Raw genomic sequence first — 15,921 nt, forward strand, 5'->3', positions numbered from 1 at the left:
CCTCTGGGAAGCAGACCCAGAGAGAATTAGAAGTGCACGCGATATAGTGGGGAAATACCTGTGAGAGATAAAAAGAAGGGGGAGCAGAAGGACGTGTGACACCTTAGAAGAATAAAGGGGTTTTCTGGAAGAGCCTCAGACTGCAGTGCAGCCCTGAGCAGGTGGCCAGGCTGATAGGGCCTGAGGTTCAGGATTGCCCGTGAGAGGAGTCCCAGCTCTCGTTCGCCACGATGGTAGCATCCCAGAGAAAGCACGGCCTGCATTGGAGCTCAGGGGTGACAGCTCTGCCTGAAGTTCCCTCCAGGGACATCTGCTGCCTCCGCTGCCTCAGCTATGCCTCAAGGGTCAGAAAGACAAGTGGTGTTTGAACCCAGACTCACCCCACTCTGTAAACAACTTTTCCTGATTGATCACAGCCTGCTTTAAAGGTCTCCAGAGACCTTGATTGCCCTGTGAAAGACACTCCGAGGAGAGGGATTTATTACTCGATGTCATGGCATTTGTGAAAGTGTGACTGAACGTGTGTGATTGATGGATACAGGCTGTCATGCTTCATTCATTCATAATTCGTCAGACTCAATTAAAGAGATTTGTGTTTGCATTTCAACCCTACCACTGACAGTGACCTTGGACAAGTCACTTCCCTCTCAACCTCATTCTACTCAAGTCCAAACAAGTAGATTACACTAAGTGATCTATTGCCTCCCATTCAATTAATCTGTCATTCCTCTCCCTTAGAGCTTGACCCTGAAATACATAAGGCAGGTAATAGAAATGAATCTCTCCCCAATAAATTTTAAATTCACACGAAACACAGCTCATCTCCCTGTCCTTCTCTATTTCAAAGACTGTCACAAAGATTGAGCTAGGTTTTTCCAAAGCTCACTTCTTAGACCCATCTCAGCTAATTAGCAGCTGCTTTGTCAGGTCACTGAAAGAACTTCCCCGTGCAACTTGGGAAAAGCCCAGCATAGCATTTTAAACATCGTGTGACCTGTCTCCATAAATTTCCTATTTCATTGATTTTTACCATATTTGAAATCAGGTCATGGAATAACCTACACTAAACTGATCACTGTTTTTTAATGGGTACAGAGTCACATCTGTCACTTTGTTTACACTCCGTAATTTTTATTATTCTCAGAGCCGTGGCTTGATCTGAAACATAAAAAATCTGAACTCAGATCAAGGCAAGGGACACCAAGAGAAGTTAGCATGGAAATGACACCGAGGGCCATGGGTCTGGATGGTTCCAGCCTTCCAGATTGTTCCAATGGGAGGAGAATCCGCATGGGCCCCTAATACTGCCCCCAGCCCTGGCCCAGCCCTAGGACCCTTGTCTTGGTTTAGGCCTCATGCAATTTGAGTTAGTAATGGAGCCAGGAGCAGAATTCCAGTTGCCATCTCCCAGCCCGTTGTTCAATCTACGTCATCACAGTTGGGAAGCAGAGAGCAACTCCTTTGGTTTAATCCCACAGGTGGTCCTGGCCCTGCCGTATGACACCCCAGTGCCTGGATATATGAATAACACTGTCAACACCATGCGCCTCTGGTCTGCTCGGGCGCCCAACGACTTTAACCTCCAAGACTGTGAGTACAGCATGGGCTCCGTTCCTTTGTGTGTGTGCTTAATCTTGTTTTTTAATCTCAGAAGCAAGTGAGTACTCTGCCCTAGGAAGATGGCACACAGCAGGGATCTTGGGGTCTAGGACACGGAGGTTCCTTTTTGATGATTGCCAGTTAGAACCAAATTGAGCCTGAGAGAGAAAGCCTTGAGTTTCTTATCTGAATTTTTTTTTCAGTGCCTAAGCAGCAGGTATGGGGGAGATTTTTTTTAAAAACATATTTTATTGATTTTTTACAGAGAGGAAGGGAGAAAGATAGAGAGCTAGATATGTCGATGAGAGAGAAACATAGACCAACCGCCTCTTGCACACCCCCTACCGGGGATGTGCGCGCAACCAACATACATGCCCTTGACCGGAATCGAACCTGGGACCTTTCAGTCCTCAGACCGACGCTCTACCACTGAGCCAAACCGGTTTCGGCTGGGGGAGATTTTTAAAGTCTGGCCTTCTTGGACTCTCACATGGATCACAGCATAAAGGTTTATTGAAATCCTTTGGGATTTTTAGGAACTGTAGAAATCCCACATGATACACAGATGAGATCAAGGGCCTTTGATAATAGAGGCTGGATTTTCTGTTTATTCCTTTTACTATTGTTCCACTCAGTTAACGTTGGAGACTACATCCAGGCCGTGCTGGACCGAAATCTGGCCGAGAACATCTCCCGGGTCCTCTATCCCAATGACAATGTGAGTGATCCCCCTCGCTTTCCCGGTGGAAACACAGCAGCTTATTTTGGAAGCGCCTGTTCAGTAGACCTCGTAAAGGGCTTTAATATTGATGTTATGTCTTCGATGCAAAATAATCTCCATCTGAATTGTCTAGACTTCCCTTCCCATCCCAGGAAGGAAAACAAATGTGTGCACTGTGTGAAGCCAGAGTTGGTATTTTGTCCTTGATCAGGGACCCCATGCCTGATTGGAAGTTCTGTACAGGGATTTCAAAACAGAGCTAGGTTTTATAAAAGATTAGTTGAAGCACTTCTTGCTTTCCAAACAGAAATTTCAACCACATCAGAGTCCCTGGAGGTTTCCTGCGTGGCCTCTTCCCCTAATCTTGGGGCTCTCCCGGCCCTCTGACCCCAGTGAAGGGGGTCATGGACCTCGGAGCTGACCCAGGAGCAAACACTTGTTTATGCAATTTATTCATCTCTTTAAACTTTTTCCTAATTTTATATTAAGAACAGCTTAGCTAATATATATATATATATATATATATATATATATATATATATATATATATGCATGCAAGCAAACACTTGGAACTGGATCTTAGATGACTGACATGGATTCTTATTTGGTTTAAATATACTTAGCTCTGACTTCTACATGGGTAAAATCATTTTTTAAATGATTTTTATTTTAAAAATAATAATCTCAGAAGCAACCAAATTAGTACTCTGCTCAACAGTGATGGCACAGAACAACTATTTGGGAACCAGGACATAAATGATCCTTAAGGCCAGACGTCCACTTGGTGTTAAACCACAGTCTGTAAGGAGGATTAAGTTTGCTGCAGCATTTTCAGGAACTTAACGGTGTATGTTATTTTTTTTCCCTTCGGAAAAAACACTGTGACTTCTGTATGTTCCAGAGAAATCTCCGACCCAAAAGCAAAAGGTTGTTCTAGTTCGCTGTCAATTAAAGTAAGACTCCTTCCAAGCCTGGGGCTATCCTGATTGGTTCACTGGAAGGGACCTGAACTTCATCCTCCTGTCTTCAGTGAGGACCAAACTTAACTTTACTTAGAAATAGTCATCTACAGAGATTGACAGCATATACTAAGTATGAGGTGAAAAGTTGACTAAATTCATTGAGTAAAAGGTATGCTCCAGGTTATGCTTATTTTAAGTATACAATACATCATTTTTGTACTGTAATTACAAGAACAAACTCATTCCTTCTCCCCAACTTGGCCAATACCCTAGTCCAGACAAGATTTTTTCCAAGAATCTGTCCTCCCTCTGCAACAAGTTAGATATTTTTTCTGGCATAAAGATCTTCTGATAACCTAAGAGAAGTACGAATCTTAGATGTGCTCTCTAAGGCCTTTATTAATACAGCCTTGAGTTCTCCATGATCCTGCCCCAGCAATGAGGTCTCAGATGTGCAGGGCCCTGCCTATTCTTCCCGAATGCCTCTCCCAGGCCTCCTCTGCCTGCAATGATCACTCTGGCCCTCTGTGCTCACCTGACAAACCCAACTCATCTTTCTGGGCTCAGATAAAAAAATTACCTGCGTATCCAGGTTCCCAGAGTACTGTGTATATAACAAAACATAACCTTAATTTTATAATCATCCCATTTGATTTAAAGCATTGTTTACACATCTCTCTTTTCCCCCACTAGTTTGAACTTCTTGAGGCCAGCGATTATGTTTAATCATTTTATTTCTAGGATATTAAAAATTCCCTAACTCAAGAAAGGTTTCAATTTATTTTGGATGGATTTATACATGCCAATAGAAAATAAAATGTTAGCTCTGACCAGTTTGGCTCAATGGATAGAGCGTCGGCCTGCAGACTGAAGGGTCCCAGGTTCGATTCTGGTCAAGGGAATGTACCTTGGTTGCAGGCACATCCCAGTAGGAGGTGTGCAGGAGGCAGCTGATCCAGTGTTTCTCGCTCATCGATGTTTCTGGCTCTCTGTCCCTCTCCCTTCCACTCTGTAAAAAATCAATAAAATATATATTTAAAAAGAAAATAAAATGTGAGCAATATAAAAGAGTACTAACATTTTTTTTTTAATTCCAAATTCCACCTAAAAATTCTTATTGGTGATATCAATCCAGTTTCCTATTAATAACTTTAATTTTAATTTGGTTTTTAATTTTTTGTCAAAGTTATACATGCCCATAGTTTAAAGAGAAAACATTCTGTGAGACTTGTTATGAAAACATAGTCTCCCATTTCCCACTTCCCAGACACAACTACATCCCTTGCTTCAAATTACTTTCCTGGGTTCTGACCTCCATATTTCTACTAACGAGCTGTTGTTTCTTCTTGGTTTTCCCATTTCACAATTGTGAAACTGAACATGAGAATATAGCTCCCTCCCTCCCATACACTCCCACCTCACCACACACACACACACACACACACACACATGTCCCTACCCCGTTCTCTCCATATAATTGCATAGTAATTTTCACTGGCTTTTTAATCAGTGTTTAAATTATTATGACCATGCAAAGGCTTCAGGATGCTGATCTGTCTATGCCTATGTGTGCCATCATATAATGATTATTTTTTCTTTCCTTGAAATGTTTTTGTTTTTCTTAGAGTTACTAGTCATTGTTTGTTTGCTTGGGTTTCTGAGTATTTTTCCTTCATTTACCCTTCACTGTCCCTCAGCTGTAGAAATGCCCTCTGGAGACACTCAGACACAGGAGGTATTCTGTTAACTCGGTCTTTTTGAAAAGCCTCCTTGGGATCTCGTCTGGTTGAGAGCTCCCCTGTCATCTCAGGGTCTTCTCTCCCTGTTATTCTGAGGCATCTTTTGCTCATTGAGTTTCTGGGGTCATTTGTGTTCATGCCTTTCTTTTTCTTTGTTTCTGCCTTGTTTTGGGAGGACACGTGCTCCAAGGGCTTCCTGGGAAAGGATGAGTGTAAGGTCACTTTTTTTTTTTTGAGACCTTGCCTATCGGAGAGTGTCTTCTCCTGCCTTCACATTGACAGTTTGCCTGGATGTAGAACACTCAGATTTTTTGTTGATGGTGTCTTCTCGTTTTAGGTGTTGCTGGGAAGTACAGTGCAATTCTGATTTTTTTTTCTTTTTCTTTAATTTTGAAATGACAGTGGATGCAATTCTGGTTCTTGATCTTTTGTTTGAATCACGCTTTTTTTCCCCTTTGAAGCTTATAGTTTCCATATACTATATCTGTGTATATATAAACGCACCCTACTCCGCCTTCTCTCAACCTCTCCTTTCCTCAGTCACCTACTTCCAACTGTACAAGATCTATAAAATAGGTGTGAGTGTATTTTCACCCATGCAGCACTGCAGTTCTCTAAGAAATGGTCTGGAACTATTGAACATCCTCAACTAGTTCTTTCGTGTTCTTACCTTTTTTTCCCCTTCTATTTATCATTTCTTTGTCTTCTTGCTCAATTTTCTGGGTGATCACAACTCTCTTCCAATCCTTTTATTGTTTCTTACTTTTTTTATTTTGACTATCATGTTTTAAGTTCCAAGTAATCTTTTTTCTTTTAGATATTTTCTTGAAGCATCTTAATCTTACTTCTAAATACACTATCTTTTCTAATCTGAGGATATTAATAGTATTCTTATAATATTCTTTTTTCTAATCTCTGAGTCCTCTGAGTTGGCTTTTGCTTGTTTATTTTAATCTCCATCATTCTTTTTACAAAGTTTTCTTAGATATCTAATGATTCTTAACTGCCCATTAAAGTTTAAGGGAAGGTACCCACAAGCTTTGGGGTAGCTCTGGGCAGTAGGGTGGGGTTTGTAGATTTGGGTTCCACTCTGATGTCATCTGGTGGGGCCATTTCCTGGGGAGCACCTCCTGTTAGTGTCTGTACTCCCTCTTGGCTGGTCAGATTCCCTAGAGAAGACTCTTTCCTGGTAGAACTAATAATGACTACCTGTGGTCTAAAATTTGGTTGAGAGGAGAAGACTGAGTGTCTTAACATTCAACACATAAGCTTTCCTTTGACCCCCTTTTTTGCCTTTTCAGTAGGGAGTGGTACCCTGCTTTCACCTATGCCTGCTGCCCTCCTGTCCAGAGACCCTCTTTGACCATCTCTACAGAAACACAAATAGCTTCTGCTTCAGCTGAGAAGCTAAGGGAACTGGGATGAGGTCTGAGGCTACTGCTTCTCAGACAGGCTCTCAACTTAACCTTTTACCTCATTTTCACCCCTACTTCCTCAGGAGACCCAGTGCTGTTGTTTCCTGCACCTTTGGGGGCTTTGGCATGTAAATTGACTTGCTCTTTGGCTCTTTTCTGATATTCAGTCAGGATTTAGCCTTCCTAGGTCTACTGGCTCAGTTACCACCCGTTTTCAGCTTCTAAAAAGTTCTTGCTGCCGTCTTCTCTCCCATCCCCTTCATTCTTTATCAGCAGCCTTTTAGACATCCTCTTACTGGTATTTCAGTGGAGTTTCAGGAAAGAGCAAAAGCTAGTACTTGGTGTCCCACCAGCCATCTTCCAACCAACGTCCAATGGGCTTTATTTAGCCTTAAAGTTCTCTGCACAGAGACGCCAATCAAGTTTTGGCCACACCTAACACTATGAGTCACTCACTCATCTCTCTGGCTTGAAGTTTTTTGAAGGAAAGGAGCTCAGATTGAAGCAGGAGTACTTTGTGGTGGCCGCTACCTTGCAGGATGTCATCCGACGCTTCAAAGCCTCCAAGTATGGCTCCGAGGACGCTGCCGGAACTGCGTTTGATGCCTTTCCAGACCAGGCAAGAATTCAGTCCGCGAACCCAGGGCGGACCACTGGGGAGACAAGGACTAGCTATCAGATTTACTCCTCTGTTTCAGTGCTAAAACAGTTGAGTAGGTAATGCGTGCTAACGCATTCCAAGGAAGGTTGGCATTTCGTTTGGCCTTTGCCCAGCAGGGATGAGGTCCAGGAAGCCAGACCTGGGCCATCTGTTGCCTTCACGTTGATGTCTTCCTCCCCACAGGTTGCGATCCAGCTGAATGACACTCACCCTGCACTCGCCATCCCTGAGCTGATGAGGATTTTTGTGGATATTGAAAAACTGCCCTGGTCCAAGGTTTGGATAGTGTAGCTTCTTTTTCCTTCAATAACCAAAGTATCTGTGGTTGAGGGATTTTGCGAAAAACTCCTTTTATGATTTTTTAAAAATAAATTACTGTTGCTGACATCACCAATTAGAGGTAAACTTTACTCTGGTGCTGACATGTCTCCATCTTTACTATTTCACAGGGAGTTAGACTAAGAAATGAACAAGTACATTCCTAATGGAACTTACCATTTTTTGTGTCTAAAAGGGTTTTAAATTAAGCTCTCACCCCAGGATACAGCTCATTGAAAGTGTCCCATTGCTTTGGAAGTCAGTATTTTAAACATACTTTATACCACCTCGCAATATTACTTAAGTTTTTATTCTTCAAATGTTGTTTAATAAGTAAAGACAGCCCTAGCTGGTTTGGCTCAATGGGTAGAGCGTTGGCCTGCAGACTGAAGGGTCTCGGGTTTGATTCCGGTCAAGGGCACATGCCTGGGTCGCAGCTTGATCCCCAGTAGGGGGTGTGCAGGAGACAGTTGATTGATGATTCTCTCTCATCATTGATGTTTCTATCTCTCCCTCTCTATATAAAATCAATGTTTTTAAAAATAAAGACACAGTAGAATAGTAGAGAAGATTTATGAACATTCTGTCTTATGTTTTATCAGTCCATTTTAGAATAGCTGCCCTTTGGTACCCCAAAACACATTCCCACTCTCTGGACCATTCAGGAACCTAGTGGAAACAAGACTGTGTGACTATGTACAAGCAGATGGAGTTGCCCTGTTATAAATGGGCGGGGATTGAGGAAGTTTTGCTCTGTGCTGGGGTGTGACCAGCAGGGCAGCCTTCCTTGCTGAGGGAAGCCGCTAAGCCCTCCCTTTCCCACAGGCCTGGGAGATCACCCGGAAGACCTTCGCGTACACCAACCACACCGTGCTCCCAGAAGCCCTGGAGCGCTGGCCTGTAGAGCTGGTGGAGAAGCTGCTTCCTCGACACTTGCAAATCATTTATGAGATAAATCAGAAGCATTTAGATGTAAGTCATTTTGAGAGTTTCATGACAATGAGATCTTGAGAGGTTTGGGGTGGCTATGGTGTTCCCCCTTTCCAAACTTCAGACCTAAATGTCTTTCAATCATTGATACATCAAAAGTATCCAAGCCCTAGCGGGTTTGGCTCAGTGGATAGAGGGTTGGCCTGCGGACTGAAGAGTTCTGGGTTTGATTCTAGTCAAGAGCACGTGCCCAGGCTGTGGCCTCGATCCCCAGAGAGGGGTGTGCAGGAGTCGGCCAATCAATGATTCTCTCTCATCACTGATGTTTCTATCTCTTTCTCTCTCCCTTCTTCTCTGAAATCTATATATATATATATATATATATATATATATATATATAATCAATAAATATATATATTTTTAATCAATGTTTTTAAAAATAAAGTCACAGTAGAATAGTAGAGGAGATTTATTAACATGCTGTCTATGTTTTTTCAGTCCATTTTAGAACTAGCTGTCATATATATATATATATATATATATATATATATACACACACACACACACACACACACACACACACACATACATTTAAGTATCTAAGTCTGGGTGGGACTCTGTTAAAGACACCTTTTTGAAAATACTAAAATAGAGGGATGGCATCTACCGAAGGCTAACCAGCCCCTCTCCGTGGGAGTGAAGTTTTATATTCACTCCGTCAGAAATTTTGATTGGAAAGGGAACAACGTTATCTCAATGTTGCTTTAAACCTGCGTGACCACTGAGGCCTTTCTCTTCCTTTGGCTAGAGAATCGCAGCATTGTTCCCCAAAGATGTGGACCGTCTGAGAAGGATGTCTCTGGTGGAAGAGGAAGGCGGCAAGAGGATCAACATGGCCCACCTCTGCATCGTGGGCTCCCACGCTGTGAACGGCGTGGCTAAAATCCACTCCGACATCGTGAAGACCCAAGTGTGAGCCTCCTTCCCCAGGGCGGTGGGCCTGACGCAGCTCCCTTAACGGAACAGAGCGAGTAAGCTCAGCGTTGCTTTGGAGAGGAGGAAAGACCCCGGCAAAACGTATAAAAGTATTTTTTTCTTAAGAAAAGAAAAGTCCCTTCCTCTATGAACCATCCTAATTCTAGGTGCAGGAGACCAAAACTAAAATTATTCCATTGAAAAGTCTGGTTAAATGTTGGTGCCAGAAAATCAGATGGAGGGGATTAGATTTGGAATTTCCCTTGTAATTATTTTGAATCACAAATGGATTTCTTTTTAGAATGGCACCCATAGATGCTCTTAGCTCCTCCATCCACCCTTATTTAACCTTCCTAAGCCTACAGTTGACTCCTTGAATATAACTCTGAACTTCATCCAGCATGCAGGAGCCTGCTGTTTCGGCCAGGTTCAGTGGTGTGTCTCTTCTGTCTCCAGATTCAAGGACTTCAGTGAGCTAGAACCAGACAAGTTTCAGAATAAAACCAATGGGATCACTCCAAGGCGCTGGCTCTTACTCTGCAACCCGGGGCTTGCAGAGTTAATCGCAGAGGTAACTGGGAAGTGCTGAGAGGGAGAGGAAAGGAGGGAGGGAAGGAGGGAAGAAAGGAAGGAGATCCAACTGGAATGCAAGAGGTGCACTTACAGTTTGCAAGTACAGTCTGTAGCAGAGCCACCTTCATCAGTATGTGGCCTGTGCAGTTCCATGAGGCTCTGTGCTTGTCTTAATTCTCTGCTGCTGTCATCTGGGAAGTCTTAATTTTGATCAAGGGCCCCTACCAATTCTGTACCTGGTCCTGGCTAACGGTATTCATATGACACACAGATGGAAGTTGGTAACTCTCTTTAGTAAAAGAGGACAACAAAGGTCTTATAAACAACTAGTGGAACCTGGGTCCTGTGCCAGCCTCTGTAGGTAGGTTTCCTGTTTTGAACACCATACCCCTGAAACTACATCTAAGATCCCCTCTAAGTGTCCTCCCCACACAGCAGTTCAGCCTCTTCTCTTTAGTGAAGCCATTCTGCGTCTTGCGTGGTAGGTGAGCTGTCCTGCGGCAGCTCAGGGACAGGAGCTGCTCCTGTGGGCCTGGGTGGCATCCCTGATTAACGCCACCTCTTCCTTTAACCTGAAAGAAAATCGGGGAAGACTACGTGAAGGACCTGAGCCAGCTGACCAAGCTGCACAGCTTCCTGGGGGACGACGTCTTCCTCCGCGAACTCTCCAACGTGAAGCAGGTGAGGCTCGGAGCGGGTTCTTGCCCGGCACTCGCTTTGAGGGTTTATGCTCCAGTGTTTAAAGAGGGACCACCTGATGCTTCCCCGTCAAAAGGACTCCTGCCCGTGCCCTGTCTCAACAGGAGAACAAGCTGAAGTTTTCTCAGTTCCTGGAGAAGGAGTACAAAGTGAAGATCAACCCAGCCTCCATGTTTGACGTGCACGTGAAGAGGATCCACGAGTACAAGCGGCAGCTCCTGAACTGCCTGCACGTGATCACCATGTACAACCGTAAGTTGGCCCCGCAGCCCCCAGCTGCCCCGGAGGCAGAAGCAGCACCCCATGCGGGCCCCGCCACCCCGGCCATCACCCATCCCGTGCTCCATCCACGTCTCCCTCTTTTCCAGGCATTAAGAAAGACCCTAAGAAGCTGTTCGTGCCCAGAACAGTTATCATTGGTGGCAAAGTAAGTTGATTTTGTTCCCTGGGGACGTGGGGGCTCTGATCTCTTGCCATTTCCCCACCTCCTTGTGGCTGCATTCTGTCAGTGTGTTCCGCATTCTTCCCCAAGGCTGCCCCGGGATACCACATGGCCAAAATGATCATAAAGCTCATCACTTCCGTGGCAGATGTGGTGAACAACGACCCCATGGTTGGAAACAAGTTGAAAGTCATCTTCTTGGAGAACTACAGAGTGTCTCTTGCTGAAAAAGGTAGGAGGCCCTCCTTGCAAGCCAATGTGAGGTCAGGGCAAATCCTAGGAAGAGGTGACAAGATGTGGAGCGATGGGGCAGCTGAGCTCAGGGAGCCAGGAGCTGGGGATAGAAGGTGTCCTCGGGCAGAGTCAGAGCCTAAGCTGAGAGCTTTTAAGATGACCCACTGACAATGAGATTGCTGCCTCCAGAGTCAATATCACAGGGTCCACTTCACAGTATCACGGTACACATTTGCAAGTGTATTTTCCTCCCTGCTAGTCAGAGCTGGGGCCAGAGGAAGTAGCCCTGGGGTGTTGGTAAAGTGCAGACTGTGCGCTACTAAAGAAAGAGAAGGTGTTCGGTTCCCAGCCCGAGTTTTGCAATAGGATACCAGCTCCCCTGACCCCGGATAATCCTCCGGTCACTTCGTTTGTTCATGGGGCAACAGGGAATGAGGACAGACGTCAGGGAGCCAGAGCATGAGGCTTAGATGTGCCTCAGATGGGCCCTCCGAGATCAAGCATTGAGTTCCCGTGTGAGGACAGTCAGACTGGCCAGAAGCCAACATCCCTTTCTCTACCACCGGGACCTTTGCTATTTGCATCACATGCCCACAAAGCGCCGTCCACATTCAAATGCCAACTGTGTGTATTGACCTGTTTCCTGCATTGGAAAGGGATCTTTCTCTTTTTGAGGTGTTTGTGGGTGCTCTGCTGTTACTGATTAAGAACTATCTGGCCGAAACCGGTTTGGCTCAGTGGATAGAGCGTCGGCCTGCAGACTGAAAGGTTCGATTCCGGTCAAGGACATGTACTTTGGTTGTGGACACATCCCCAGTAGGGGGTGTGCAAGAGGCAGCTGATCAATGATTCTCTCTCATCGATGTTTCTAACTCTCTATCCCTCTCTCTTCCTCTCTGTAAAAAATCAATAAAATATATTTTAAAAAAAGAAGAAAAAAAAAAGAACTGTCTGCATGAAGGACAAAGAGCCAGGTTCCTGGGGATGCAAATGAACATATACCTAATCTAAAAATAAGCTCTGGAACTAAAGCAGAGAGTCAGTCCCGATCTTTGTAGAGAGAATTGGGTGGGAGGACTGCAGGCTGCTCTAACTTGTTGTAAATCAGGCCGAAAGCTCAGAGGCTCGGTGTCTGGCCCTAGACATGCCTCATTGCATGTGGCTCATTTCCTCGCAGTGGAAGTGGAAGAAAGGTGAGGAGAAGCGGAAGGAATACAAACAATCCTGTTTCCTCTTATTGCAAAAAAAAGGGTCAGAAAAGACTCTGAATTTTAAGGATCTAGAAAGAGAAGTTTCAATGTAGTCATTAAAATTATAAAGAAGATGGGATAAAAATAAAACCATGACAAAATTTGGAAGGGAGAAGAGAAATGGGTCAAGTTTTATAGCAGAGAGCCAAGAGATGCTGTTTGAAGTTTATAGACCAAGAAAGAGTAGAATAAACGTATAGTAATTTAGCACTGTGGCCACAACCACCAAAATAGCACATCAAAAATGGACAAAAATGGCCCAGCTGGTGACTTTTGCATCCCTATGAACCAGGGGGTTGCAGTTTGATCCCCAAGGCATATGCCGGGTTGCGGGCTCTGTCCCAGTGTGGGGCATGCAAGAGACAGCCAATCTGATGTTTCTGTCTCTCTCCCCCTCCTCCTCCTCTTGAAATCAATAAAAGAAAGAAAAAAAGGACACAAGTGGTTGCCTGATCCCTGGGAAAGAGTGAGATCTGTCTTTCACCATTTGAATGTTTATCTTGATGACATGAACTACTTTGATGATCAAAGCAGGCCAGCTACATAAACTCTTAGATGAAATAGAAGCAGATCCAGAGAGTCAGAATCACTCATTTTAACGTGCCTGTCTTGCTTGCAGTCATCCCAGCCACTGATCTGTCAGAGCAGATCTCCACCGCGGGCACTGAGGCCTCGGGGACGGGCAATATGAAGTTCATGCTGAATGGGGCCCTGACCATCGGGACCATGGATGGGGCCAACGTGGAAATGGCAGAGGAAGCCGGGGAAGAGAACCTATTCATCTTTGGCATGAGAATCGATGATGTAGCTGCCTTGGACAAGAAAGGGTGAGAGAATGGCCCACCCAGGTATCCCACTCGGGCTGCGTCCCAGGAGATGTGGCAGCAGACATCTCCCAAGAGTCAGAGGAGCCTCCTAGCCAGGGATCAGTCTAATGAAACCCAGCGAGCGGAAGTTCAAGGCGCTTGGGCCCCGGTGCATGGGGTTGTTGCTCTTTGGCATCAGCCATGGCAGAGCGGGCCTGAAGAGCTGGTCACTTCTCTGCATCCTGTGATTTTTACCTTGATCAAAAGATAAACCAGTTTTTATTATAGTTGAAGTTTTCGCCTATGATTTAAGATTGCTCCTTTAAGTTTGCAAACAGATGGACTAAAAGGAGGGAGAGGATAGGTATGGGTGTACCGAAGCACCCAGGAATAGTTTCTCTTAGTCTATGGATAGGTTTATTAACTAGATTTATTAACCTGGATAAAAATAAAAATAAAGAGTGCTTCCCAAAGGAACTGCAGGGGTCACAACATTTGGGGGTTGTCGGTATACTTCCTGATCCTGGGAAGTAAATTTTAACTCAGTAGCAACAAATCTGGGGATCTGCGGGTCCAAAAGCAACTGGTTAACTTAATATAATGCTTATTTAGAGCCATAAAGTCCGCTTGAAATGAATCTTATTGTCTTTTACCAGACTAGACTATTGTTCTGGGACTAGGATTTTTTTTTTTTTTTTTTCTAATCTACTGTCAATGTCTTCATTTACAAGGGACTAATCAACTTTAAGTGTGTGTATAGGGTTGAAGGGAGAGAAGTGTCATGATCTAGTCAATTATTTCTGATATCCATATTGAACTTTGTAATGACTTCTATAAAATTCAGTGTTTCTGAATGCATTTTTCATAGTTAATGTGGTGTCTAGTGTATTGCAAATCGCAAACACTAATAAAACCTTCTTCTTACCACACCCCTACCCCACAGATACAATGCGAAAGAATATTACGAGGCACTTCCAGAGCTGAAGCTGGCCATTGATCAAATTGACAATGGCTTCTATTCTCCCAAGCAGCCTGACCTCTTCAAAGATGTAATCAACATGCTATTTTATCATGACAGGTGAGTTCCCCCAAGAAGGTGATTTTATTTAAGCCGTGTATAAGGAGCAAGAACATCATAAACCAACTACAACCCAACTTTGTAGATTAGCATAGATCTGCGATCTGACAAGCTAAGGTAGGCTTGGAAAGAAAAAATTAAAGACTCTCCTCGGGCATTGCTAGGAAGCTCTAAAGATAAAACCCACAAATCTGGCATTCTTTTTCCTCTTCCACCAATGGACACAGTTTTCATCCCTGTAATCACATTCTTCCCTGTGGGGAGGGCCATAGAAAGGTTGAGGGCTGTTTACAGTTCTTGTGAATAGAAATGTGAGTTTGGTAAAGTGGCCATGAAACAAGAGTGAATTTTAAATGGAATCTTAACACACACCTGTTAATAAAGCTTTTCGTTGTTTTGATTTTTCCTCTCCATCACACACAACAAAATGACAACACAGGTTTAAAGTGTTTGCAGACTACGAAGCGTATGTCAAGTGTCAAGAAAAAGTCAGCCAGCTGTACATGGTGAGTACTCAGCTGAGATGTACAAAGGAAACCAGCTTACTGTGCTTAATTTAAAATTTCAAGACCCCCTTTGTCTTTGAAAATTGCAAAATAAGTCTCTCTCCTGGACTACCCGTGGAGTGGGGCTATATGATTAGAATAGAATATCAATGCATAGAAGGAAGGTTTCATGTTTAAATTTTTTTAAGAAAGAAAAGGAACAAGAAAGACTGTACTTTAAAAAAAAAAAAAAAGGCAGGGAGGAGGAGGAGAAAGGAAGGAAAGGAAAGGCGAAAGCTGTGCACATCTTCATTAAGCAGCCCAGCCCTCTGGGTTCATGAATAGACTCAAGGAAAGGTTCATCATCTCTGATACAGTAAACTTTTAGTGAATTGCAGGCACCACAGAAGAACAGATACCGAAAGAGGCTGGCTCTCTGCCAAGACTCCAGGATGGGTCTCTTGGGGTTGATGTCCTTGAGCCTTCTGGTTGCTCTGGTCCCCATAGTCTTTATTTTTGCCCTCCAACTTGAAAACCATCATACAGCAGACAAGTGAAGATCCATAAAATCACCACCTCCTTCCCTTTGTATTCATCAGTAATTACTTCCCACAGAAACATATTTCACTAAGATTTCTTTCCATTCCTTTCCCAAAGCAGGTAACAGGGTGGTTCCTACAGTCGTCCCCGGGTGTCCCACTGGGTTTTAAACTCAAAGTAGGCTCATTCAAGGCTGATGCTGCTTCACAGCCCTTAGCTTCTGGTAGAGTCCCATCCAGTCCCCTAAACGTGTGCAGACCAGAGTAATTTCCAGTTAATGGTCATAGCAAGGAGGAGCAGTACATGAATTAAGCTTAGGGGCCTACTTCCTGCTTCCTGAACACTGGAGAAAGCAGCCTCAAAGACAGAGAAAGGAAAATGGCCACCTCTCCCTCTTTCCTCTTGATTGCAACCCATGCTTGTATGTAGAAAGGCTGCAGGGGGAAAGAAATAAAAATAAAACAGAACAAGAAAGGAAAATCCGGCCAAGGGCA

The 15,921-nt window shown here is 44.1% G+C and overlaps 1 protein-coding gene across 1 annotated transcript in view; it reads left to right on the forward strand.

The window, feature by feature from the left end:
* Positions 1-15,921, forward strand: part of PYGL (glycogen phosphorylase L) — a 43,178-nt gene that overhangs the window by 25,869 nt on the left and 1,388 nt on the right. The window contains exons 6-19 of the mRNA XM_084886834.1: positions 1,479-1,590; positions 2,235-2,317; positions 6,912-7,055; positions 7,281-7,373; positions 8,241-8,387; positions 9,154-9,317; positions 9,777-9,891; positions 10,473-10,574; positions 10,697-10,844; positions 10,961-11,019; positions 11,125-11,266; positions 13,138-13,345; positions 14,268-14,402; positions 14,842-14,908. Coding sequence (XP_084742960.1) covers positions 1,479-1,590; positions 2,235-2,317; positions 6,912-7,055; positions 7,281-7,373; positions 8,241-8,387; positions 9,154-9,317; positions 9,777-9,891; positions 10,473-10,574; positions 10,697-10,844; positions 10,961-11,019; positions 11,125-11,266; positions 13,138-13,345; positions 14,268-14,402; positions 14,842-14,908 — 1,719 coding nt within the window. The remainder of the gene's footprint in view (positions 1-1,478; positions 1,591-2,234; positions 2,318-6,911; positions 7,056-7,280; positions 7,374-8,240; positions 8,388-9,153; positions 9,318-9,776; positions 9,892-10,472; positions 10,575-10,696; positions 10,845-10,960; positions 11,020-11,124; positions 11,267-13,137; positions 13,346-14,267; positions 14,403-14,841; positions 14,909-15,921) is intronic.

The sequence above is a fragment of the Pipistrellus hanaki genome (genome assembly GCF_964339955.1).
Source record: "Pipistrellus hanaki genome assembly, chromosome: 1".
Taxonomy (NCBI): Eukaryota; Metazoa; Chordata; class Mammalia; order Chiroptera; family Vespertilionidae; genus Pipistrellus; species Pipistrellus hanaki.